A 26929-nucleotide genomic window follows, 5' to 3' on the forward strand; every position below is an offset into this window, starting at 1 on the left:
GGCAATATCTAGTACAACTGGAAATGTACATAACCCATGAGCAATTCAGCAATATCTAACATAACGGAAAGATATAAAATATATGCGCAAGTCTACTCCCACATGTATAGAATGAAAGGCATTCCAGCTTACACCAACCAGTGGTCACAGACAAGGATATTCACTGAAGTATATCTGAAATAGTGAAAAATCGCTAAACCTAAACACTAAAAAAAAAAAGATGTTTTAAATACATTATGCTTTGTTCATATAAAAAACTGGACCAAATGGGTTTTAATTTTGTAGAAAAGTATCAGCCCTACATTTGGTTAGCAAGCAACTGACTGCAGAGGAAGATGTGAGCAGCAGAGAAGTATGTCATGCACTTCCTTTCTCAACATAGCTAAGCATCTGCCAGGATATCTGGACAGTCCGTCCGTTGGGGTCACTTTTTTGGGGGTTATGGCAGCATTTTCAGTGTTGGTTCACATCCCAAAGATATTAGGTATTGTGAACGGGACTTCCTTGGTAAGGTGTGAGTTACAGTAGAAGATAAACAAAGAACAACAAATTTTCTTTATTGTAGGACTCAAGTCCTTTGATAGCCTGAAAACAAGCATTTTTTTCCCCTAGAAGGGCTTTTAGTACTCAGAACGTCCTAAGTCTGTGAGCACAGAACATTTTTTAAGTACCATTAAATACTACTGTTCCCAGAGACACTCTTTCCAATATGTTGGGTTAAGGCACTGGCTATCTGTCTGTAATATTATGGATTGTGGAATTGCTGTTAATATCCTTAGGTGTGCAGTTATATAGTGATTAAGTAGAACACAACTTTTATTCTTAGGCGTTGCATGATATATATAGAAAGGTGTAATGTCATGATGTCTATAATTTACCATCAAATACTACAGCAAATATATATCAGAAATATACAGAAGCAAACCAAATATGACAACATATTAATAATAACTGAATCTAGAGAAGGCATACCAGCATTTATTGTACTATTCTTTTATTTTTTTCTAAGTGGACGGTGGCCTTTTTCATTGTTACTTTCAAATTTATCATGAATTTGGGGCAGAAAAAGCAGACTGTAACATGTCTGCTTAAGGACATGTTACATGTTTCTTTTATAAAAGAAAAAACATTACAGCTCTCCCTGATTCTTCAAACGCTTTATTCTCTTAATGTCCACATTCATCAGTTCTGGAGATTTCTTTCTCACCTTAGTTTTCAGAAATGAGTTCTGTTTTTAGGAATGAAAGTTTATGTTACCAGATTTTATCCATAATTATTCATTTAAGAAGTAAAAGGTAATGGGCAGTTTTTACAAATTCTTTACATTCATAGGGTCATCCTCTCACGTGAATTTACCTAATATCACTATTGATAAAAATAATGCTTATAAACACATTCTCTTCTATAGGTTTTGTTTTTTATTAACACTTCATCCTTAACAAAAGTACTATTAGGTAGATATTCTAGTTACCACTTTAAAATTGAGGCACAGAAGGGAGGAGTGTTTTGCCAATACCACACAGGCAGAGGTGGAATTATGAGAATTATAGTAAAGATACGCTATGGCTAACATCTTTCCCCACATCTGTTACATTAACAGAATTATTTTCTGTTATAATGCTATATAAAGTGTGGTCCATGTACTGATGCTGGTCCACAGATCGTTTGCTTCTGGTCTGCCATGAGTTAAGGTACAAACACTGAGAGCAAACATTTAGAGACATTTACATAAACAAGACAGAACTAATTTATGTCTGTTAAATCCAGTCATAAAAAATTGGGACTTTCATTTTGTATGTCTGTTTGTCTTTCAATTTCATTTTTCATGGTTACCCAATTTCATTGTTCTTATCAAAGTATTGGTCAACAACAGTTTTTTTGGGGGGAGGACATCCTTCATCTTGGTTTGCGTGCACTGTACCAGTATCAGTCTGCAAAAGTTAACCGAGACTGGGTAATGCTACAATTTTTCAAACTCTTTAAATCTAGATAGATAGATAGGTAGATAGACAGACAGACAGATAGATAGATAGTGTAAAACTATGTCTCAGTTCAGTTTTGAGCATGAAGCAAAAGGGATTCCCACATGTTCCCTAACAAGCAAAATTTTTCTTAAATCAAATATGTATTTACTGTTGTTATAAAAGGCATTTTCTAAAGGCCACTGTATCCTTTTTACATTATGCATAGGGTTTCCTCACTAATATGATTTCTCTGATGTAAAGTGAGTTGATCACTACGAATAAAGGCTTTCCCACATTCTTTACATTTATAGGGTTTCTCACCAGTATGAATTCTGTGATGTCGTGTGAGTTCTGAATTAACACTAAAGGCTTTCCCACATTCTTTACACTTATAGGGTTTCTCACCAGTATGAACTGTGTGATGTCGAGTAAGTTCTGCTTGAAGACGAAAGGCATTCCCACATTCTTTACACCCATAAGGCTTCTCACCAGTGTGAAGTCTAAAATGTTGAGTGAGATGATACCGGCGACTAAAAGTCTTTCCACATTCCTTACATTCATAGGGAATCTCACCAGTGTGAATTCTTTGATGTAAGGTAAGTTGATAACTACAAATAAAAGCATCCCCACATTCATTACATGTGTAGGGTTTCTCTCCGGTATGGATTCTGTGATGTTGGGTAAGGTGATAGTGACGACTAAAGGCCTTCCCACATTCTTTACATTCATAGGGTTTCTCACCAGTATGAATTCTGTGGTGTTGAGTAAGATGATTGCTACGAATAAAGGCTTTCCCACATTCCTGACATTTGTAGGGTTTTTCACCAGTATGAATTCTGTGATGCTGAGTAACTTCTGTTTGAAAGCGAAAGGCCTTTCCACATTCTTTACATACATAGGGTTTTTCACCAGTATGAACTTTATAATGTTGAGTGAGATTGTAGCGACGACTAAAAGTCTTCCCACACTCCTTGCATTCATAGGTATTCTCACTGTTGTGAATTCGCTGGTGTGAAATAAGTTGATTGCTACGAATAAAGGCCTTCCCACATTCCTTACATTCATAGGGTTTCTCACAAGTATGAATCCTGTGATGTCGAGTCAGTTCTGCCTGAAGACGAAAGGCCTTCCCGCATTCTTTACATCCGTAGGGTTTCTCACCAGTGTGAATTCTGTAATGTTGGGTAAGGTGATACCGACTACTGAAGGTTTTCCCACATTCCTTGCATTCATAGGGAATCTCACCGGTATGAGCTCTTAGATGTAAAGTAAGTTGATAGCCACAAATAAAGGCCTTCCCACATTCCTTACAATCGTAGGGTTTCTCCCCAGTATGAATTCTACAATGCCGAGTCAGTTCTGTTTGGAGACGAAAGGCTTTTCCACATTCCTTACATTCATAGGGTTTCTCACCAGTATGAATCCTATGATGTCGAGTAAGTTCCGCATGAAAACTAAAGGACTTACCACATTCTTTACATTCATAGGGTTTGTCACCAGTATGAATTTTCTGATGATGAACAAGGTATGAGCCATGACTGAAGGCCTTCCCACACTCATTACATTTATAGGGTTTTACACCAGTATGAATCTTCTGATGTTGACTAATATGTCGTTGTACCCTAAAGGTCTTTCCACAAATCTTACATTCATAAGGCCTCTCACCTGTATGAATTCTCTGATGTTCAGTAAGTTGATAATGAAGTCTAAAGGCCTTCCCACATTCTTTACATTCATAAGGCCTCTCCCCAGCATGAATTGTCTGATGTACTCTAAGGTCTCGAACACGACTAAAGGCCTTCCCACATTCTTTACACTCATAGGGTTTCACACCAGAATGTATTCTCTGATGTTCAGTAAGGTGGTAATGAAGTCTAAAGGTCTTCCCACAATCGTTACATTCATAGGGTCTCTCTCCACCATGAATTGTCTGATGTACTCGAAGGTCCCCCACACGACAAAAGGCCTTCCCACATTCCTGACATTTATAGGGTCTCTCACCGGTATGAATTCTCAGATGTTGAATAAGGTATGACTGTTGTCTAAAAGCCCTGCAACATTCCTTACATTCGTATGATTTCTCTCTAGCATGAATCTTCTGATGTAGTGGAAGAGATGTATGTTTTTGGATTATCATTTGACTAACACATTTCATTTGATGTCCCTTTTGTCTCTCCAACTCATGTTTACACTGCAAATCACTTCTGAAAATGGTGTCCTCATGGGTGTAAGTTTTACTTTTGTCCATTGTCTGCAACTGAGATAAATATAGTTCACAAATATCCTTTTCTGGAAATAACTCCTTGGTGACATACTTAGACTCCAAGTCTGAAAAAAAAGCAAAAAGGAACAAATGCTGTGATGGGATTTTTCTGTATTGAAGGTGGAATAAGGGATTGCATCTCATAGTTGAAATGAAAGGCAAACTAAAACAACACACATTAGAAGTAAAGGTTCAGAACAGGGTTCGGCAAACTTTTTTCGGTAAAGGGCCAGAGACTAAAAACTGTAGCCTTCGTAGGGCACATGGTGTTTGTTACAATTACTCAGCTATGCTGTTACAGCTCAAAGGCAGTCACAGACAAAATGTAATTGAATAAGTGTAGCTATGTTGTAATACCACTTTATTTATGGACACAAATTTGAATTTCACAAAATTTTTATGTGTCACAAAATATTCGTTTGATTTTTTTTTTTTGATCCAGTAAAATGTAAAAACTGGTTTTAGCCCCTGAGCCATACAAAAGCAGATTGTGAGCTGTTTGGCCCATGGGCCTTAGTTTGCCTGAATCTGACTGAGAAAACGCTAGATTACTGTAGAGCAATTTGAAATAAGGCATAAGACTTCAGAAAATAATATGACTCTAAAAGAAGATAAAATAAGTGATTAGCGGAACAAGTTAAATCAGTGGTCCTCCTACTTAGTGTGGATGTAGGCGAGTTCCTTACATATACTGCTCTTCAGGCACTGACCCAGACCAACAGAATCAAAACCTATAGGATCAAGTCCTGAATGTCTGCATTTTTAATCTTTCTCATAAGATGATTTTGATGCAGACCATTTTGAGAATCTGTACTTAATTCTTTTTCCAAAGGTTTCTCTTTACTCTTAGAATAAAATTCAAACATATCAGCACAGATAAACAAAGTATCACATATTACTTTACTTATCTGTACTACCTAGCTCCCTTCCTACAATATCAACACCTCCGTGACAATAGAAAAACCTGTATCAATAGTGCCTGGACTTGAGCACAGTGCTGGTTTCAAGTAAATAGGAAATAAGTGTTGAATAACATAATCATAGGCAATGGAGAAGTGAACAGAGGTGTAACTATAAAAGAGGACTTGGAAACATAGGTAAAATGGTTTCAATGGGGAAGAAAGAAGGCAGTTCCCTCTTTGAAATGGGAGGGAAACAGAAGAGAAACAAGGAGCATGGCGGATGGAGGTAAAGATGAAGTGCCTTTGGGAGGTCATGTCAGAGGATATTAATGTTTTCCCAGATTTCAGGCCTTCTCTCCACAGGCCTTGGACTTTTGAAAGGAGCTTTCCAAACATCTCAGGGGCGTGCCTCTCCCTGACCCAGGGGGCTATAATGTGTGACGACATCCCCCTCGCCTGATTTGCCATCACTCACCTGTGTACCAACTTCTCGTTCCTTCTCTCATTACCATCCAGGGCTCTTTCTCTTGCTCCAATAAAGTAATCACGTCTGGCTTAGGAGTGGAACATCCTACTCACAGGAAAGAAATGTCACAGGATTTAGGACAAACAAAGAAAACGTAAGTTCAAAAATGACTTAACCTAGAATTGGTTACATTTATAGTAAACTGTAGATCTGAATTGTATATTTTAAAATGAAAAAGGTCATTGAAGAATATTGACATTTAGATGGACTCATGATCAGAGGACTAAAGAGGCCAGATAGGGGAGGGAAAAGGTCTGCTCTGCGTCTAAAGACAGTATAGAAAGAGGTTGAGAACACAGACCTTGGAGCCCCATGACCTGGGTTCAAGTCTTCTGTCACCCACCAGCTGTTACTCCTTCCATGTGTTATGCTTTTATCAAATGTAAATACTACCTACTTCATAGGGCATTTGTGAGAATTACGTGAATTAATATATGTAAGGGCTTACAAGGATGCCTAACACGCAGTATTATTTTGGTGGTTGTTCTCATTAGTTTATTAAAAGAAAAATACTGTTTCCTAAAATACTTCCAACTTCTTCCTTAGAATTCTTTCAAAAGAAAATGCAAAATTCAGACTAGAATTTTCAACCACAAAGTAGGTTAAAGAGACTATGTCTCTTTTAAGGATGGGATGTGTTTGCTTGAGTTTTAAATGGATGTTGTTAACCCAGTCCACCACTATATAAACTGTAGAGGCTCATTTGATGATCGAAAAATGCAGAACCCTGAGACTAGCTAATCTGTCTGCAGAAGGGCCAGACATGAACACAGAGCAGCTATAGGAATTCTGAGCATACACATTGTATGAAACCTGGCTTCTCTGAAAATGTTGTAGAGTGGGAATCATTTAGAAAAAGAGACAAACCTAAGCAAAAAAAAAAAAAAAACAAGAAGAAGAAGAAAAGAAAAAGAGACAACTGTAGGAAGGGCCAGAGAGAGGAGTGAAGGTCACTGAAGGATGGGGAAGATGGTGCTTAACACATGGGCCCATTTCCAACCCAATAATGTTGGAACCATTTCTTTCAAAATAGAGGGCAGACATTCAGCTTGTATTTTAAAAGACGTTCAGCTAGAGCTCTGAAATTCAACAATGGAGAAAACTGATATTCCAAAAAACAGATGTAACTTACCTGCACAGATACCCTTACCTAATGAGACCAAGTTGCTATAGTTCTCCAACATCACATCCCTGTACAGAGTCCTCTGATCAGGGTCCAGGCACTCCCACTCCTCCTGGGAGAGGTCTATGGCCACATCCCTGAATGCCAAGGACATCTGAAATGACAGACCCATGTATTGTAAACATTGTTTTAAATGTATTTTTAAGATGGAAAGCCACTTTGCAGGAAAGAGGCAATAATACAGCAAGCAGTAAACTGGGGTTCAAGCTCGTGACATGCAGGGAAGAGTAAGAAAATCAGTTATTTCTAAAGTGGAGTGCTATCTGCTTTTAAAGGATACTCTTGGTATGAACAAAAGGTCCTGTATACCATGGGATAACATGGTTCTGGGAATGAATAAAGTAGTTTTCAAAGTTTCCCAGTGAAATTAACTCAGATAAATAGGCACATTGCCTATCACGTGCCTGCATTTTAAGCACTGAATAAACATGAGTTCCATTCTCTTCTCCCTTCAAGAAACTTTTTTTAAAAAGAAGTAATGCATTGTTTTTCCCCGAAAGCACTCTAAAATCTGTGGCCTAGAAAGTAGGACTTGACTGACATTTGATTTCAACAAAATTCAGGTTTATCATTATGTAATGTCATAAGCATTTTCCCTGCTTAACAAATGACACACAGCATTGTAAAATGACTATTACTAAATAAGACAATGTTAAAAACAAAAACAAATGACAAAACCTTTAGTTAATTTATTTACTATCTGGCTAATCATCTATCTTGTGATTATGTCAGACGAATCTTTCTGTCACATGTAGGCATTTAGGTTGTACAAAGTGTGTGAGAGCTTCCCTAAACCCGTTAGCCTCTCTTCATTTCCCGCTCGGGATCTAGAGGGTTCTCCTATCTGCTGTCACCACCATCCCCCAGGATGCTTGTCTTGACCCGGAGCTGGAGGATGCTGATGAAGATGTCACCAGAGACCAGCACAACCTCTTCACAAAAGTGACCTTTGTCTTGTTGTTCATTCCTCTGGGTACCCCTGGATAGGTCCCTGAAATCCCCACAAGCAGGCCCTCAATCACACTCCAATCTAGTCCTATAAGCCTCTCAAGGAATGAGATTTCACACATGCAGAACTCTCAACACGAAATTCCATCTTATCAACCTGCAAAAGTCTCAAGTCTAATGGGACTGTCATCTCTTTCATGGAATCATGACTCTAACGAGGGAAATTCAAGTATTTCATTCAAGCAACTTCACCCATCACAGCTCCATCAATGCTCCTGAGAGAGACTGAGTACTTGGAGAGGTGATGAATTAGTGAACACAGGAAGAGACAAGAGAGGCAAACGAGGAGAAGACTAGATTGTGTGACACCATCCTTCACTGTGATTGGAGTAACTAGCGAGCAAGCAGCTGCAGCAATAGGGTTGTCTTAGGAAGAAGTCTCAGGATAATAAAAATGATCACAAAGGGGTGGAGAGGATATAGCTCAGTGGTACAGCGCATGCTTGGTAAGCACAAGGTCTTGGGTTCAATCCCCAGTACCTCCATTAAATAAACAAACAAACAAACAAACCTAATTACCTTTCCCCTGCTCCCTCCCCAAAAAAGAAAATGATCACATGAATTCAAAACCACATTTCAAGGAGGAGAAATGTGAACTTACATAGGCCATGGTTTTAGCCCTGCAAGACCTTGTTAGTCCTCTTTGGGCTCTCTCCACTGGAAAAGCACAGAGTACAGAGAAGCCAGGGCTGAGGGAGGAACAAGAGACTTTGTGACCAGGTGTGTCTCAGAAATCCCCAAATGACTTAAGTTAATATCATCCTGTTTTGCCTTCTTTCTACTTCCATCCCCACAGTGCCCCACATACAAATCAGGAGAGACAAGAGGGAGTTTGGATGAAGCCAAGTCCTCACTATACCACAGGGAACCACCTGCACCAGTGTAGACACAGGCCTTTTTGTGCAGAGGCCTCCTGCATGCAGCCAGGCCAGGCACTCTAGCAGAAGGGTCTCTAGTTCACCCAAATTTCTGATGATGTTGATCTGCAACTGTCCCATTAGTCTCACTTTGAGTCTAACATAATTAGGATAAAAACTGTAAGATAAGAAGTTGTGCAGTCCAGTAATGATAGCCAACAGCCACACTTGGCTATTTAAATCAAATCAAATTTTAAATGAAATAAAATTAAAAGTTCAGTTCAGTTCAGTTCCTCTGTTGCACCAGCCACATTTCAGTTGCTGATGTGGCTAGTAGTTACCATTTTGGAGAATGTAGATACAGAACATACCCATCATCACAGAAAGTTCTACTGGACAGAGCTGGTATGAAGCATACAGCATAAAATCCATTTATCGCCACGGAGGTCCCCTGAGTTCAGAATAATTTGGTCAAAAACTGAGAGATAGCTAGAGAAATAACATCTCCTTCCTATGAACTCCCAAGGCATGTGACCTGAATTTCCCCAGATGGCTTTATTACCTCCTATCTCATGCTTATTCAGTCTATTCTGATTTTATATTATGTGCTGTATTACAAGAAACTTAAGGGCAGTAACAATGCTTTCAGTGCTTGTATTCCTCTAGTTACTATCACAAGATTCAGCATACTATGAGCCTTTATGTCTGATCTTTGACTAAAATTCCATTTTTAGGCAGTTTTTTCTTAGGAAATGGCTATAAATGCACATTAAGATACATGCACAAGATGTTAGAATAACCAACTGAGGTTATATTTCTAACAGAACTACAGCTACCAGAGGCAACAGGTTAAATAAGTCTAGTCAGTTGTGATGGCACTCTAAGGCCTTATTAATACAGATTATACTGGTCCATATTTATTGTTGGAGAAAGACAATCATGATGAATTACTTATTGATATAGGCAAATTAAAGAAGTCTCTAAAACTATGGGAGGGATTATAATGTTATTAATAACACAGACTCTGTTGTCAGACTTGTAGAATGTGAATCTTTGACAGCTACTAACTTTTCAGTTAGTTTATTGATTGATAAACAAAGGGTAAAAATAGCACCTATCTCCTACAGCCGTCATGAAGATTGGGATAGTACATATATACCACTTAATGACATATAATTACTAAATTATATAGTATTAAATTAGATAGTATTAAAGGACATGTAATGTCCTATATTTTAATAAGAATCACATATTATTAGATAAAATTATTTTCTATTTTCTTTTTTATGGTAAAATTTGAGTCTCAAACTCACTCTTCTTTATAAGGACATCTTAAATATTTTACAGCCAATTTTGGAAATGCAAATATTTTTAACAATATTAGCCAAACAATTCTTAGAAAGCTAACCAAGAAATCACTCATTGTCCCTGCAGCTACCTAAGACGAGACACCATTCTTCAACATAAAACTAACAAAAAGAACCTAATAATGCCTTAAATGGAGAACTTTAATAAGAGATTCAATCTCATTCTCCTGTCCTATGTAAAGATGTACATGAATATTTATAGTTATTACCATCTTATTCTGTTTTGTACTATTATAAATCTGTCTTACAAATTTTATTTGCATTAAAAGATATGTGGACTGGGGAGGGTATTGTGATGTCCTGTGAAAGCAACCTTAAAAATCTAGAAAAGTGTCATCCTGAAGGGCTACCTTATTTGACAACCGTGCCATAATAATTATTTTTAACTGATTTACATAACCCTAAATGGTGTAAATCTGGAGGTGTAAATACTTGGAAGGTTTATCAAACTAGAGGGGTTCATTGGCATTTTCCTCTTCTTCCTATATTCATGGAGGTATCTATGGTCAGGGGAGGGTATAGCTCAGTGGTAGTATGCATGAGGTCCTGGGTTCAATCCGCAGTACTGCCATTTAAAAAAAATAAATTAAAAAGATAAATAAGTAAACCTGATAACTGACCCCCACCAGAAAGAAAAAGAAAGAAACTATGTTAGAAATAATTTTTCTAAATAGGAATTGGATAGTCTGTGTCCTTTGAATGTTCAATTAGAACAATTTCTATTCTGCACACAAACACACATACCCACACACAAGCACATACACAGGTGCACAGAAAAATTCTGCTAAAATAAACCTCCCCCAAATATTAATAGTGATGCTGGTGCTAGTTTTAGTTTCTTTTTAATAAGTCCCTCAAGTAATAAAACTGAGTAACTGTTTTTTTCCAAAAATGACCATTAATTCCAATTAAGTATACAATAAATTGATACTCAATTTTAAAATATTTTAAAGTCTTGAAAGCAAATCAGTTTGATGTGTGGGAATAGTAAGGCAATCAATGTGACCATTATAAGTAAAGCCTACCAATTTTTGAACATTCTTCTTAAAACAATAAGACCTTTTTACTGACAAGATTCTGTTCTGAATGGACATGTCAGGTGAGGGGCATCTGCAAACTAAATAAAATTTGGGCAAAGCAGACAGAACAGTGTTTCGTTCTCTTTCTCCTCCACTAAATAATCAACTGAAATATCACTTTGCATATAACCCTTGTAAAATGTCTCTGAACCCCAATATTAGTAAATGACATTCATATAAAATTTAAGTATTATTGTTCATCACAACGAATATTACTTTACTCATACATGTGTTTTCTTCTTTTGACAAACTCTTTATAAACGTAAATCCAAACCTATTGATTCCTTGGGAAAATTCCCTGCCCATGATGGCAGGGCTCAAACCTGAATTCACATTTCTGCTTCTAAATCCTTAAAAAGTAGAAGCCCATGTCACTCACTTACTGACACCAGTCAAACCACCTCTGATACTGCATTGCTTTAAACTGAGGTTCTGGAGAAGACGAATGAGGTGATTCCACCTAAATATTAATCTCAATAAAACAAAACTTAACTTTAGACTCCAGGATGAGTATTTCTTATTACTACAAAAAGTGAATGAGAGAGGGATTCACCTGCATGACCCCTCATTCACTGGAAAGGAAGGCCTAGAATAGGCCACTGGACATTTCAGGAAAATAAAAGCAAATGTTTCCATGTTTCAAAAACAAAAATGCACTTATGAACAAAGAGGAAATAGAAACTCACCTGATCTGTACTTTTAGATGTGCAACAACAATTTTTCTGTCCTCCTCAGGATCCTTCTTTTGGAGAATGGCAGGACTGGGGTAGAAGAAAATCATGAGACATCAGGCTTTTCTTGGGGCTCAGACAGACGGAGAATGCCCCTTCCAGAGCCCCATCGGTCCTGACCTCGCACATATAACCAGAGGGAAGAGGGAGGCTGGAACCCGCCTTTGAATTCACAGCAGATTCCGAGGGTCAGAGGTATGGGACTACTGAAGTTCTGAAAAATGTAGCAGCACCCACAGCGCTGCTAAGTAGGGAGCCCTGCCATCATTTCGTCCCAGGAGTCTGTCTTGGAGACACTTCTAGCTCTAAAAGTCCCACCCCAAGCCCAGGACTCTGCCTTCTTGCTGAGAACCTTCATTCTAGAGTTCAACATTTGACTTTCCTCTTGGGGACATAGCTCTGTGCAGACACTGGGACCTGAGATGGGAGGGAAGGGAAGGTAGTAGGAACGTGGGTTAGGGACACCACCACTGAGCCAAACACCAGCCTCAGACACACAACCGCGCCTACCATCAGGAGGCCTGCCTCGGTCCTGGCAAGCGTGGGCGCGCGCACAGCACACACACACTCTGACACACACACCCTGACACACTCCCTATCACACAATCCCCCTCCTCTGCTCCTCCTGCCCGCACAGGCCTGAGGCTCCGGGCACGATGCCCCCTGGGCTTCTCACTTTGGGTGGCAGCTCCATCCCATCCCTACCCGAGACGAGTACTGCTCCAGCTCACCTAGCACAGACTTCTTCCCAGGCTTCCACCAACTCCCGGGCGGGGGCTGAGCCACCCAGAACGCACGGTTGGGGGCCCTCAGGGTTCGAGACTAACACCGCCGGGGCTTCTGGGAAATGTAGTTCACGGCTGATGGGCTTGGGCTCCGAGGGCGCAGGCGCAGGCGCGCGCGGATCCGGATGCCGCCGTCTCCCACTGCTAGATCCGCGGACACGCGCAGTAAGGTAAGCTGAGAGAACTGGCCGCCGGGGGCTGTGTGGGCTGTGCCGCCTCGCCGGACCCCAGAGGGCTGGCCCGCGCAGTGCACCCATGGGTGCCACCGTGAGGCCGGGCGCGTGCGAAGTGTCTTCTGTCAGTTTCTTTCCCGAGGGAGTCCCTGCGCCTGGATTGCGGCGGGAGCTTTGCAGGTGTACTGTTGAGAACAGTGCGTGGCCCTCGGTCCCCGGCCTCGTGAGCGTGTGTGTATGTGTGATCGCTGCGGGACCGACCGCGCCTCTTTGTCCGAGAGTGAGTCGTGCTTCTGCGTGTGTGTAATTCTTTGGGTGCGAGACGGTGTGTGCCTGAAGCGGCGCCTGACTGGAGGGAGGCCAGAGAAAGTAGCCTGGGAATGTGATTCGTGACTGAGCAGTGAGGTGAGAGGCGCGGTGGGAGATTGTGGCTGTGCGGGACTGAGACCCGGGTGATTCGGGTGTGATGGGCGGCGTGTGCGGGGCGCTGTGTACTGGTTGAGCGGCCGGTTGCAAGCGAGGCCGTGTGAAGGTGGATCTGTGTGATCCTGAATGCGTGTGGGACATCACGGGTGCCAGTGGCCTCATGACTGGGTGTGTGTGCTATGTGTGATCGCGTGCAGCCATAGGCTTATCATGTGAGAATAGGTTGCATCTTCCTGCAGCTTCAGCTTTATTTCAAGATTTGGACCAAAGATTTCCAATCTGTCGAATAATTTTGCCTTTTTGTAGGAAATAAGATGAATTTTTTCATGGAGAAAAATGTAAATTATAGTAACTTTTTTAAAATATGAAGGAATCCTCTCCATTCTTCTGTGCTGTTAGGGGTCCCTGGCAGATAAATTTGAGAACCTTGAATGAAGAAATAGCTTTATGCTTGGGAAGGCAGTGTGCTGTAGGATAGTTAGGCCACAATTTAAGTCAGGTGATAACACATTTTGCTTTTCCTCTCCTTTTTTGAAGAATTCAGTCCTAAAGCCATAAGGTGGGCTCAGAGCAGAGTCTTGGAGCTTGAGCAGGATGAGGAAGGTGTTCATGCAGGGATGGCTTGGTGCAGGGTGACCAGCTTACTAGGGGGGCATTCCAAGTGGTGGAAAAGACTATCATGGTGTCAGCCTAACCAGGATAAGGAGGGTGTCCACACAGGAGGAAGGCTCTGAATGGTATTTCAGAGCCCAAGCAGGGTGAAGAGGGCTTCTAGGAATGGGTACTGTCCAGTATTGGGTGGTGGAACCTAAATGGGGGTGTTGGAAACATTCATGTTGGTTGAACAGGAGGCGATGAGTGTCAGAACCCAAGTAGGGTGAAAAAAGCATGGGGGCGGGGTGGCAGAGTGATTGGAGTCTGTTATACACGATGGGGGTGGAGGTGCTTATCAAGTTAGTAAATATATGAAGGGCAGCGGGAGCAGGCAGGCTTCTCCCTGTCAGCGGGAAAGTAGAGATATGGAAAAGGAGCGAACTAGAGTGACCTTTGTGATGGTAGGTTGAAACTAGCTGTAATGTATGAATTCACTATTGTCTATATGGATTGATATAAAAATAAAAATAAGCAGGTTCTGGTTCGCGGAGGTCACCAAGCTCACTTCTGCGGAGAACCCTGCTCTCCCTTTCAGGGCTCTGGGTTCCAGCATCTGCCTGGCCTGTTGTGTCCCTGCTTCAGCAGGAGGAGTCAGTGTGCTGAGCGTTCCACTGGAGCCCCCAATCCTATCACATAAGACAACATATATATCTTAAGATCCTGAAGAAACGGCAAAATGTCCAAGTAATATTTAGGGATAATTTGTGAGGAGAAGTAAAAAAAAAGTGCTGCAGTCATCATGGCATTGAGCACCATCTTCTGGCTGCTGCTTCTGCTTCTTCATCTTCCTTTCCCTATGAGGCTGACATGGAGGACGGTGTTTGAGTCTTCTGGGATGGCTGTGGTGTGGTCTGTGCCATCAAACATAGCTTCTGGTTTGTGCAGACAGTGGTGACATTTGTCATGTTGTTGTACTGGTACAGAGTCATTTTTGATCAACAGAGTCCTTTTTAACAAAGTAGCAGTACACAGATTGTAGTCTCATCTGAGATATGCTAACAGATTCTGGTTGTCCTCAAAGGAAATGTTACTGAAGAATATATGAAACCTGGAGAAACAATCGACATGTGTCCAGCTGTTGCTGTATCAAGCTGGGGTTCACTCACCATGGCAGTAACTGCAGAAGATGTATTCACACAATGGATCATCACTGCCTGTGGGCAAACAGTTGTGCAGGAATCTCCTTCTCAGTGGAAACCTACAGCCTGGTCTTTGGATGATGCTTACACAAGTGTTCTATTTATAATAAGTTGTTACATCATACATTTATATTTTGGGCACTTTTATGTGTATTATTTTTACAATTAAAAACAAATAAAAACATTTACATATATTTAAGTTTTTTCTTCCTCTTGTCTTTGCAGAGTGGAACAGAGAAAAGGGATACATGTCTCCCTTGGCAGGGAAACACTTGCTTTAAAGACTCCACTTCCAAAATGTACTGGTGCCTGGGCTGTTCAGCTAACTGGCTTTACTTTTTCCCTCTTCACACAGTAGCATGTAATTGAGAACAGAAAAAAGCAGCCCCTGACATCCAGGAACTCATCTCACACTTACAGGTAGGCCTCACTGGTATTGAAAGCTGGCCTGGTGCTCACAGCTAGGCCATGTTATTCTCCAGTTGGACATAAACAGTCTCACAGAACACCAACATCAAAGTCACTCTGAGACCATAATGATGGGAGGCCACTTCATAATTTTGTCTAAGAACAGGCAAAAACAAGTTTGCTAGGCAACCCACAAAATATACCAAATACCCCCTCTCCCAGCTAATGTGAGTGGCTGCTACCTCTTGCCAGTTAGAGCTTTAGGCTCACTCTGGTCAGCTGTCATTTCTGGGGTACATGGTTCTGTTCTCTTCCCAGACTCTTTGCCCTTTATCGCTGATATTTAGGATGTGTTTTGTCACTTTAGCAATTTCCTTCCTTTACCCTCCTCCTTCCAAATACCAACTGACTTGCAAAATCCTTTTTTTTCCTCCTATAGTTTTGTTGTTGTTTTTTTAAGTACCTAATTTGAAAGGTCAACTATGTATAAGGTATGTAACAAAAAACATTCCCGTGGCACCCTCACCCCGTAGTTCCCTGTCTAGTTCCAAGAGGCAATGACTTCCCATCCTCTCATTTCTTTAGAAATTTACTTCCATCTTTCTAAATTATATGCTTTTGTACACTCACCAGTTTTAGATATTAGCTGCTACTGAATGCAAAAGATGTCTCCTAACAGCCTGCTTTCCTCTCTTTTCTCTCATGCTGCTTGGTTTCCTCAGAAGGAATCCTTCAGTTGCCTGCCCAGGGCTCTCACTTCATCCCGTCTTCCGCATGGCAACCCCTCTCATCCATGCTCCAGGCCCTCCAGCCCAGACACTGCTGGCCCAGCCTTTCCAGAGTAAATCTGAGGTCTTCAGCCAGGTTGGAGAAAGGTCACAGGGCCTGGAGTAACAACCGCTCATTTGTTTCCTGCACAACTGATGTATTGTGAATCCTGGTTTTTATATAGCCTTTCAGGTAGTCCTCACCTTCAGAACCTGGCACCTCTGGTTTCTGAAAGGGACTGTATTTGTTTCTGGGCTTCCCTGTAGCTCAGGTTCACGCTTCCTCAGGTCTGCTACGTCAGTGAGCAGGTATCTGCCTCCTTCCAAAATTGTGTTGCTGCCATCTCCTCTCTCCTCCAGTGTCCTTGTGAATTTATACCTTACTCTGGTTTTAGTGAGGTTCCAGGAGGAAGGAAGAATTAACTTCTCTGCTCAACCTGCTTAACTACTGAGGAATCACCCCATCCCTTCAAGGACCTGCGATTCCCCAACTATTTTTCCTCATACCTTCTTCCCATCTCACACCCAAATATATAGTGACATTTATATATTTGTTCAAAGGACATGAACTGAATGCCTACCACGTGTAGGTGCTGGGCCTTGAATTGTGATCAAGCTACAATCCCTGATGACTCCACACAAGGTTCTAGTCTGGAGAAGGCAATCACTCGGGGACGTAAGAAATGCCAAGCAGAACGTGTGCACGATGCCAGGGCAGCACAGAAAGGTTACTTCCTGACTTGGCACCAGCGAAGGCTCCCCAGAGGGAGAAGTGTCTAACTGGAGATTTCAAGAGAACGTGAGAATTGGTCCAACCAAATGCGTCTGTGCCCCAACAAGATTATGGATAAGAGCAGACACATTCACAGAACCCCCAGGCATCAACCTCCCCCTCATCCCTGCTCTGGGAGACTCTGCAGGGCTGTCTGTCCTTGATACTCCCTCTGAGTGTGAAGAAGGCAGGAACTGCCCAGGACTCTTAATGGTCTTCTACCTGTAGGGAATGGGGTGGGGAGATGTACAGGGGCTTTATTTTATGGTCAGGGGTCGGAGTCTGTTCGTTTTCCACCCCTTTCCCCAAATTTGTGAAGTCAGTTAGCTCAAATTCTTTGCTTCTCTCTCAAGCTGTAACCCAGGCCATGTACGTCAACTGCTTATCTGCCAGGAGAACAGGACGGGCAGAGGATCCCAGGTTCTCCAAAGGAGTTAAACTTGTAAGAAGAAATTACGCAGATTCAGTCTTGTCTGTTTATTGAATAAATCAATCCTAGGTAAAGAGAAAAGAAAACTAGGTTTGAGGACAGAGGCTGGGGGTGAGCGAAGTCCTCGGCCCCTGTGGTGTGAGGGGAGGGGTCACTTGTAAAACTCATGCTCCTGTTCGTCCTTCTTGATGACCGTCTTGTATGCTTTCTCAAAGTCCTTGGCCAGAACAATGTAGCGGTTCTCACGGACAGCCAACATTCCACTCTGTTGAGGAATGAGAGTTAAAAGCTACTCCCTTCATTCTCCGCCCCTAGTGATGATGGAGGAAGACAGACTCAGCCCAAGACCCAGGGAGGGAAGGAGGGACAGAAGGATTGCAGCAGAGTGGTCTCAAGGAGGAAGGGTCTTCTCACACCCTCTGCCCCATCCAGAGAGAAAACATTACTCACCTCTTGACAAATGGAGTTAATATCAGCTCCTGAAATCTTATCTGGTCGGGCCACATCTGTGGCAAGTGAATTAAGGAAATCACTCCCTGCATCGGACGGGGTGAATGCCTGGAGCCAGAAGTCATCCTTGGGGTGTTTTTGTCACCACCACTCCTCCCTGGACTTTGGCCTCCCACCTGCACAATCTGGGTGGTGATGATGACAGAGGAGATGAAGATCCAATCCCCATTCCCAGCTGTGATCCTCCCCTCACTTCTAGAGCAGGATACAGTCTTCCAAGTCAACTTCCTCAGAAAGATTCATCTTGCTGGTGATAGTGGAGAAAATCAGTCTCTTCTGGCGGCGGTCAGGGAGTGGAAATTCAATTTTACGGTCAAGGCGTCCTGGCCGTAGCAGGGCAGGATCCAGGGTGTCTGCTCTGTTTGTGGCCATGATCACCTGGCATTGGGGGACAGGCCGGCTCAGACCTCTGTCCCCACTACACCCTCCATCCCATCGTGATACCTGCCTTCTCATCTGCCAGCCTCCACCTTTCCCTGATTTTCACACCACACCTCCCCTTGCCCATCCTGAACTCCAAACCTTGACATTGACATTCTGGTCAAATCCATCCATTTGATTCAGTAGCTCCAGCAGGATTCTCTGAACTTCCCTGTCAGCTGGTGAATGAGTAACATGGTCAGCCAGCAGCTCAGCAAGCTTGCCCAAGACCCCAGGCCCTGTTTGGGCATCACTCACCCCCAGTCTGGGCATCGAATCTCTTGGTGGCGATGGCATCAATCTCATCTATGAAGATGATGGCAGGCGCGTTCTCCTTGGCCAGGCGGAACACGTCCCGGACCATGCGGGGGCCCTCGCCCAGGTACTTCTGTACAAACTCCGAGCCCACGACCCGGATAAATGCAGCTGATGGCAGGATGACAGGGGTTACATGAGGACAGGTCTCCTGCAGGGCCTGGTGCTGCTTTAACAAAACAGAACTCCCCGAGGATGTCCCTTTCTTTGGACACCCACTCCAAAGAGCCAGGTCATTCTCTCAAGCCCTGGGCTGAGTCTTAGATCCAGTCAGGAGGACCAGCTCCCTCTTGTACCCCACAGCGACCCAGCAGCCCAAATAATAAATCCTGCCCACAATTATGTCATTTTTTTGCCCAGCATTTAAAAATCAGAATTTTTTTAAAATGTGTCTGTGCTCCAATATGCCTAAAACACTAGAGCTAGAGACATTCATGGAATCCAACATACAAAAAAAAGATTTCCAGAGTGCTTGAAAAATCAGTAAGAAACAGATTTTCCATACTCTAAAGCATCTTGCCTCACCAAGAGCTCAGTTCCATTTGCTGTAAGGACCCACTTTTGAATATCATGCAAGAGTCAAGTACACAAGTACTTATTCGGACATAATCAACAAGTGGCAGTGGGGTTGAAGACAAGTTTGTTCTGAGCCTGCCTCTCCATTCTAATTCTTCTTAGATTTTAGCTTGTTTGTTAGTGACTGGATGTAGTTTTATGTCACAGGGAGCAACCTCCAGGACCCTCCTTCCAGCTACCATAGAGAAGGGATGCACAAAGTCCACTATGTAGACCTGGTGGTTTTATGTCATAAACTAGGAGTTGTGCAAGTCACAGCCCTGCCCATCTCTAATATGGTGATCACTGGCCACATGTGGCTACTGAGCAACCAAAATGTGGCTGATCCAAAGTGAGATGTGCTATGAATGTGAAATATACACCAGATTTCAAAAGTCTTAGGACCAAAAAAGTAATATATCTCAATAATTGTCCATCAGCAAATGAATGGGGTAGATAAAATGTGCTGTATACACACAGTGGAATATTATTTGGCCTTCAAAAGGAAGTAAATTCTGACACATGCTACGACATGGATGAGCCCTGAAGACACTATGCTAAGTGAAACAAGCCAGTCACAAAAAGACAAATACTGTATGATTCATCCACGTATATGGTACCCAGAACAGGCAAATTCATGGACGGAAAGTAGAAGAGATGTCGTCAAGGACTGCAGGGAGGGAGAAACGGAGTTAGTTTAATGGGTATGGGATTTCAGTTTGGGATGATGAACAAGTTCTGGAAATGGATGCAGGTGATGGTTGCACAACATTGTGAATATACTTGATGCCACTTATAAATGTTTATAAGTTGGTTAAAATGGTAAATTTCATGTTATATATATTTTACTGCAATAAAAAATTATAGGATGTAGAGTAGATAAACAAGATTATACTGTATAGCACAGGTAAATACAAGATCTTATGGTAACTCACAGCGAAAAAAATGTGACAATGGATATATATATGTTCATGTATAACTGAAAAATTGTGCTCTACACTGGAATTTGACACAACATTGTAAAATGACTATAACTCGATAAACAAATGTTAAAAAAATTGTAGGAAAACTCAAATTCTGTATCTGCTGTGTGTCAAAATAATATTTGAGTATGCTGGTTAAATAAAAAAATTATTTTAGACTAAGTTCACCTATTTCTTTTAACCTGCTTTTTAAAACATGAGTACTTTAAAAATTTAAATTATATGTGTAGCTTGCAGTGTACAGTTGACCCTTAAACAACATGGGTTTGGGGTGCCGACCCTCTGTGCAGTAGGAAATGGGTATAATGTTAGAGCTGGCCTCATAGCTACACTTCTGCATCTGTGGATCCATCCAACTTTGGATCATGTGAAAAAATCCGATGTGAGTAGACCCCTGCAGTTCAAGCCCCTGTTATTCAAGAGTCAACTATATTTCTATTGAACCCTGCCTGTCTAAAACCACCTTGCTCTCAGGACATCAAATGAAGTCTCTTGGATTAGCACTAAGACCATGTCTGTTCACGCCCTTTCTGATCTCCTCAGCCTCGCCTCCTGGACCTGCACAGCCCATTCAACAGTTACTTTCTGAGCACCAACCACAGTGCGGTTATTGGGCGGGCACTGGGGAAAAAATGACAAATGCACAAGATCCCTGCCCTTGTGGAGTTTAGTCACAGTCAACTCAGGGCTCCCCAAATGGGCTCTTTCCCACCCCCTGGCCTCTGCACAGGCTATTCCCTGTCTTGGATGCCCTCACCCAACTGTGTGCCTGACAGAGTCCTCTTGCCTTGCCTCCTCTGGGAACCCCAACCTGAGAGGCCCAGGATGGACTGACACCCTTAGGGCAATCCCACTACCCTCCCTGCTTCCCTGGAGCATTTGCTACTCTGCAGACTGTCCCCATTTGGGCTCACCTCCAACCATGACCCCCTTGCTCACTTGGCTTCAGCTGCAGGGGCCTCCTCACTGTTCTTGGAAAACTAAGCACACTCCTGCCTCAAGGCCCTTACACCACAGAGTCCCTCAGCCTGACACACTCCCACCCCCAGACGTCCATGGGACTTATTCCCTCAAGGCTTCTTCTGGGTCTTTATGTAAATGTCATCTCAGAAAAGTCTTCTCTGACCAGCCCCAGTACCAGCACTTCAAGTTGCAACCCCTGTTAATTCCTTATCCCCTGGCCCTGCTTAGTTGTTCTCTTCGGGCATTTAGCACCACACAACATATAATCTATTTATTTCTCTGTTTAAGTGCTTCCTCAACTAAGACATCAGCTCCACGAGGAATGGAGACTTTGTTCTGTTCACTGCCATGTCTTCTGCACCCAGAACACAACTTGGTACATACTAGGTGCAATAAATATTAACTGAATGACTGAGTTCTACATGTTTATTTCCTTTTTCCCCAGCCACACAGGGAGAGTCTCCAACGCAGGGGACATGTCTGACTCATCACTGTATCCCAGCACCTGGGAGAGCAGAAGTTCAGTGAAGTTCAAGCAAAGGAATAAGCGTGACAATGGCTAACACTTACGGTCCACTTACTACCTGCCAGGTATGGTTCTAGAAGCTCTTTATTGATTAAATCCTCTGAATAATCCAGAAAATTAAGAAATGAGAGTCACAGAGAGGCTAACTTGCCAAGTAGTTACGTAAACTAACTTACATAAGCAGTTTTACGGGGGCCAGATTTCAAACCCAGGCAGCCTGGCCCAGAAAACACACTGCTCTCTACTGCTCCCTGGGTTATGTGTGTTAAGATTTTAAGATGCACAGAGCCCTGTCTTTAGGCTTTGCAGTCACACAGTGACTTTCAGACATTTTCAGACACATTGTTTGAAACCTACAAGTAGAAGCACACTTATAAACCACCACAGCATACATGTGTGCACGTGTGTGTGTGTTATGTTTCACAAACAATACGAGCTCTTACTATGTGGGGTGGACTCTGAGGTTTTCTATTCTATCTCATTTTTTTAAATGCTGGTAGCAACCCAGGATTTTTTTTTTTTAATTTTTTGGAGGTAGGTAATTAGGTTTGTTTGTCTGTTTGTTTTTAATGGAGGTATTGGGGATTCAACCTAGGACCTTGTACATGCTAGGCATGCACTCTACCACTGAGCTATACCCTCCCCACAACCCAGGAATTTGAATTCATAATTACTAATGGGTCATGAGCTGCTGTAGGAAAAACATGGCATTATTTCATTAATTCCTCACAATCATGCTGTGAAGGAGTCTCCTATTAGATGAGGCACAACAGTGCAGTCACCTCCCCAGTAAGGCACAGCCAGTTAGTAAGACACACACTGGGGCTTTGACCCCAGAGCCCATGCCACTGGGCCACGCCACTTCCTGGGGAGGATGATGAGAGCTGAAAGCAAGGTCAGAAAAGCCCCAAAGGTCAAAGCTTGGGGGAGGAGCCAAGCGGCTCACCTGTCGTATGATGAGCCACAGCCTTTGCCAACATGGTCTTCCCGCAGCCAGGCGGGCCATACATGAGGACGCCTCGGGGAGGGTCAATGCCGATCTGAAGCACAGAGGTGGGGAAAGAAGGATGAGCTAGGGGTCTGTCAACCTGAGCCCCAGTGGAGCCAGCCTCTCCCTCTCCCCTGCCAGCCCCAGCTCCGCACCTGCTTGTAGAGTTCGAAGTGCGTAAGCGGGAGCTCCACGGCCTCCCGCACCTCCTGCTTCTGGATGTCCATGCCCCCGATGTCCGCATACATCACGTCTGGCTTCTGGTCTGGTGGGAGAGCAGAGCTGGAGCTCCCAGCCTGGCCCACAGGGTCCCTTCAGGCCTCCCTGACCCTGGGCTCCCTCTCACCTGAGGTGAGCATCATGATGCTGCTGTCAGCCTCAGGAGGCAGCACATCCACTAAGGCATTGCTGTGCTTGTGGAGGGCCACCGAGGCGTTGGGCTTGAGCAGCTCCCGATCAATGGTGCTCAGGATGCGCACGTAGTAGTTGGAGCCTTTGCGAAGAGGACAAGGGAGGGGGAAAGTGAGAAGTGCCAGAACCTCAAAACTGCCCCCTTCCCCCGACCTCACAGTTGCACCTCCAGGCCACCCAGATTGCTCACTAAGACCCCAAATGGCCCTTCTGGCCCCTAGTCTTGCCTCCTCCAGTCCATCCCCCACATTCATGCTAACAACTTCCCCGTCTGTCTGTAGCCCTGAGATCTGGCCCTGAGTGACCAGCAGCCTCCTGAAATTCATCCCCCAGGATGTCCCTAGGGTATGTCTCACTCACTGTGTCTCACTCTGTTCTCAGTACCCTTCCCCTATTTGTGCTGCTCCCCTGGGTCTCTGTCTCAGGGAGGACCAAGGTCCCCAGTCACCAGCCAGAGCCCTACGCCTCCTCCTAGATCTTTCTCTACTTCCCTCCACAGCCCATCAGTCACTATGACCTTCCACCAGCCTCCTGAATATCTTTCCAACCAATCCCCTCTCTCCTCCCCAGGGACCTGCCCTGATTCAGCTCCATCCTCTCCCAGCTAGGTCTCTGCACCAGACTCCTTGCTCACCCAGCCTCCAGTCTCACCTCTCCAGTCCACTTTCAACATTTATGTTGAAAAGAGACACCCATCTCTTTCTAGCCTCAGTTTCTCCCTTGACCTTCAGACCTGGCTGTCCAGCATCCTCTCAGACACCTCCTTGTGATGTCTCACGCTGCCCTCACTGTCTCCCTGCAAACCTACTTTTCTGCCCATGTCACCATCTCAGGGATAGCCTCACTGTCCCCCTGAGTCCTACAGATCAAAGACACAGGCCTCATTTTAGATATCTGCCCCCCTTCACTACCTCACCACCAGACCATCAGTCCAAGTCCAGGCCCAGTCACACATCTTTCCCCAGAGGCTTTACAAGAATATGGCTTGGTCCAAAGGAGCAGAGGCCAGAAGCAGGAAAAGACAGACAAGACACAGGGACAACAGCCATCATGAAGGTAGAGCCCAGACCCACATTAATAAAAGTAGCTACAGTATATCGAGTCCTCACCAGAACTCAATCTCTTAACACCTCACCCACAGTTTCAAATTTGCAGATCCCAACCTAGTAGTAGTTGTGAAATCAATTTAGAAGATTATGACCAGAACATTGTTTAAAACAGAGCAGACTAGAACAGAATGGAAAACTAATTAGGGCATGTCACACATAGTAAGGCCAACTATCATCTGGTTTATTATATAAGTTATATACACATACACACTGAGAAAGAGAGAGAACATAAAATATATTTCCACTTTTGCATCAGGCTCATAATGTTCTGAAAAACACCATTACACTGTCTTACCTCCTTTGCCACTGTAAGTTCCGGGCACATGGCAGGAAACAGTTAACAGCTGATGAGTGAACAGATGCCTGAATGAGCCCGCCCCCATCTCCCCTTTCCCACACACCTGTGGTAGAGCCCACGATGGCTGTATTCTGATCCACAGCCTCCAGAAACTGCCCGATAACCAGTGGGATGCTCTGGATTCGCTTCACCTCCTCCTGAGCATGGAGGAATTCCTTCTTTAGGTTCTTTTGCTCATCCTTGATGTACTCCTCCTGCACCTCCAGGAATTCTAGCTCTTGCTGCAGCTTCTGTGAGCAGAGAGAGGACAGGTAGGGGATGGACTCCAGGCCTTGCTGAGCCAGGGAGTGGTAGAAGGCAGAGGAAGTATGGGATACTAGGCCCTGTGCAGGGTCCATACTGGGGCTGCATGTACCTTGTAGCGGCTGTACAGGTCCTCCAGGTCCTCAGGCTCAGGCCCCAGGAAGGACAGGCCAGTCTGGGGCCGTGACACAGACAGGGCTGGGATCTCATCCTAGAGTAAGGAGGGAAACTCAGGTTGGGAAAAGAGGGTCCCCTCATGAAAGAATCTTAGATCCCTCTCCCCACTTCACCATGAAGTCACTTGGCCCCTAACAGGCTCCTGCCATCATTCAGCTTCCTAAATAGATCCTGTAAACCTCTCAGCCCCCTAAACAGGTTCCTGAAGTCACCTAGCTCCTAACAGGCCCCTGTCAACCAGCCTTCCAAACAGATCTTTTGTTATCATATGCTACTTGTAACATGTTCCCAATGTCACCCAATTCCCAACTAGGGCCTAAATGTGTCATCAGCTCATTACCAGACCCCCCCCAATACCCTCCATCCCTCCTCAACAGGTTCCTAATGTCATACAGCTCTCTCAATTGACTGTTGAAGTTGCCATACCTTCAAACAGCCCTGGCATTACTCCATTACCCCCAAAAGATCCCTCATGTCACAGAACTTCAACTCACATTAGGCCCTCATGTCATGCATCTCCCCAGGTAGGCCTCAAACATCACTCGGCCAGACCACAGATATTACCTGGCCCTCCAACACCAGCTGAGCCCTGATCATCAGTCAACTCCCCAGCCCAGCCTCAGATACCACTGGGCCCCATGGCCGGGTCCCATACATCACTCACCACCCGACCCATCCCCAATCCCGAGGGGCGACTGATGTCACTGAGCACTCCCAGTTACACCTTGAAATCATTCAGTCCCAAACAACCTCTAACGTCATCCATTCCCAAGCCCCGCTTTCCAAGCCTTACTGCCCTCCTAACATCACTCAGACACCCAGCCAGGCCTCGGGACGGCACGAAGCTCTTCCCTGAGGCCTCCGAAATCACCCAGATCCAGGCCTGGATCTCCGAGGTCACTCGGCACCCCATTCAGGAAGGCTTCGCCCTCTCCCCACGAGCCAGGCCCACCAGACCTGAGCTTTCTCCACCAGGATGCCTATCTCCTCCATAGTGACCAAGCCGGCCTCTGTGTGGCCCGGCCTAATCCAGTCACCGCTTCCGCTGACGCCACCGGAAAGCCAGGGCCTGAGTGGATTCTGGGGAACGTAGTTTAAGACAACGCTGAGAGCGGGCTGGATGGGCCGGATGGGCCAGAAAGTGGAGGGAGGGGCGACCGCGTCCTGGGTCCCGCCCTTAAGATACGCCCCTGCGCACTCCGTACCTCGCGGGAGCGTCGGCGGGCCGAGGGAGACGCGTGTGCGCAGTAGCGCGCAGTGGCGCCGTGTCGCGGGGCATCCTCGGGCGCACGTGTTCTCGCCAGCAGGCGGCGCTGCCCTCATTGTTCTTTCAACTGAGGAATTTCTCAGAGATCTCAGTCTGATGGCCAAGTGCTCTTTCCTGTTTACTGGCGGGACTGAAGATACCTTGGGCTGGGTTCCGTAGAACAGGTCTTTTAGGGGGTCTGCACGTGGGCTGCGGCCGAGAATTGCCCCCACGCGGGGGCGAGAAGACCCGGGCTGCCCTAAAGTACTTCTTCTTGTCTCCATCCCCGGGGTGCTGAGCCCCAAGCCCACCATTACCGGGAATCAAGTAGAAGCCACGCACTAGGGCTGGAGAAAGTGAGGCAGTGGTGCCGGGAGCTGGGTCATGCAGGAGACCTTGCAGACCTATACCAGGCCCTGTCTTACGTGCTCAACTCATTGAATCTTGACAGACACTATGTTCCCTCTTAAAGGGAAAGAAACCAGAACACGGGGCCCCACATCTGTCTGTCCCCAAAGCCTGTGCCTGACCCCCTGGGATACACTGCTGCTCATCGCACCAGCTACAGTTTTGTTAAGTAAACTTTTCATTCAAGTACAGATACATACTTACTCATATCATATCATTAGTGTACAGTTCAACGAATTTTCACAAAGTGAACACACCCATATAACCAATACTCAGATAAGAA

At 44.2% G+C, this 26929-nt stretch overlaps 2 protein-coding genes and 1 long non-coding RNA gene across 7 annotated transcripts; 1 reads left to right on the forward strand and 2 right to left on the reverse strand.

Moving 5' to 3' along the window:
• Positions 1-956: 956 nt before the first annotated feature.
• Positions 957-13018, reverse strand: LOC102525410 (uncharacterized). Of its 5 annotated transcripts, XM_031681777.2 has the most exons (7): positions 12612-12666; positions 11836-11910; positions 9075-9154; positions 8448-8535; positions 6806-6932; positions 5605-5700; positions 957-4292 (listed from the first exon to the last, which is right to left on the reverse strand). In XM_031681777.2, the coding sequence occupies exons 4-7, from the start codon at positions 8454-8456 to the stop codon at positions 2176-2178; spliced, it is 2349 nt and encodes a 782-aa protein (XP_031537637.1). In that variant the 5' UTR covers positions 8457-8535; positions 9075-9154; positions 11836-11910; positions 12612-12666; the 3' UTR covers positions 957-2175. The 5 variants fall into 5 exon arrangements, with proteins under 5 accessions (XP_031537637.1, XP_015104038.2, XP_072823158.1 ...); XM_015248552.3 differs by lacking the exon at positions 9075-9154 and having other exon boundaries at positions 12612-13018; XM_072967057.1 differs by lacking the exons at positions 9075-9154; positions 12612-12666 and adding an exon at positions 12586-12602.
• On the forward strand, positions 12856-15251 carry LOC140698076 (uncharacterized). Its single transcript, XR_012075506.1, has 2 exons — positions 12856-13018; positions 14940-15251. It is a non-coding gene; the product is annotated as an uncharacterized lncRNA (long non-coding RNA).
• Positions 15252-17466: 2215 nt separating this feature from the next.
• Positions 17467-26107, reverse strand: PSMC4 (proteasome 26S subunit, ATPase 4). The gene is made up of 11 exons (XM_006215023.4): positions 25950-26107; positions 24928-25026; positions 24616-24802; positions 23041-23187; positions 22850-22959; positions 22653-22746; positions 18623-18790; positions 18467-18543; positions 18154-18322; positions 17885-17940; positions 17467-17699 (listed from the first exon to the last, which is right to left on the reverse strand). The coding sequence occupies exons 1-11, from the start codon at positions 25983-25985 to the stop codon at positions 17586-17588; spliced, it is 1257 nt and encodes a 418-aa protein (XP_006215085.1). The 5' UTR covers positions 25986-26107; the 3' UTR covers positions 17467-17585.
• Between the last annotated feature and the right edge of the window lie 822 nt (positions 26108-26929).

This window comes from Vicugna pacos, chromosome 9 (genome assembly GCF_048564905.1).
Source record: "Vicugna pacos chromosome 9, VicPac4, whole genome shotgun sequence".
NCBI lineage: Eukaryota > Metazoa > Chordata > Mammalia > Artiodactyla > Camelidae > Vicugna > Vicugna pacos.

Excerpts from the sequence above, each read along its gene's own strand:
- LOC102525410 (XM_015248552.3), bottom strand. The coding sequence starts at position 12,922 with ATGGGTGCACTGCGCGGGCCAGCCCTCTGGGGTCCGGCGAGGCGGCAC. Across the intron at positions 11,911-12,611 it reads TGGGAAGAAGTCTGTGCTAG|TCCTGCCATTCTCCAAAAGA; the intron begins GTGAGCTGGAGC and ends CTTCTACCCCAG. Across the intron at positions 5,701-6,805 it reads TAGCAACTTGGTCTCATTAG|GATGTTCCACTCCTAAGCCA; the intron begins GTAAGGGTATCT and ends TCCTGTGAGTAG.
- PSMC4 (XM_006215023.4), bottom strand. The coding sequence starts at position 25,985 with ATGGAGGAGATAGGCATCCTGGTGGAGAAAGCTCAG. Across the intron at positions 24,803-24,927 it reads ACCTGTACAGCCGCTACAAG|AAGCTGCAGCAAGAGCTAGA; the intron begins GTACATGCAGCC and ends CTCTGCTCACAG. Across the intron at positions 18,323-18,466 it reads ACCAGAATGTCAATGTCAAG|GTGATCATGGCCACAAACAG; the intron begins GTTTGGAGTTCA and ends CCCCAATGCCAG.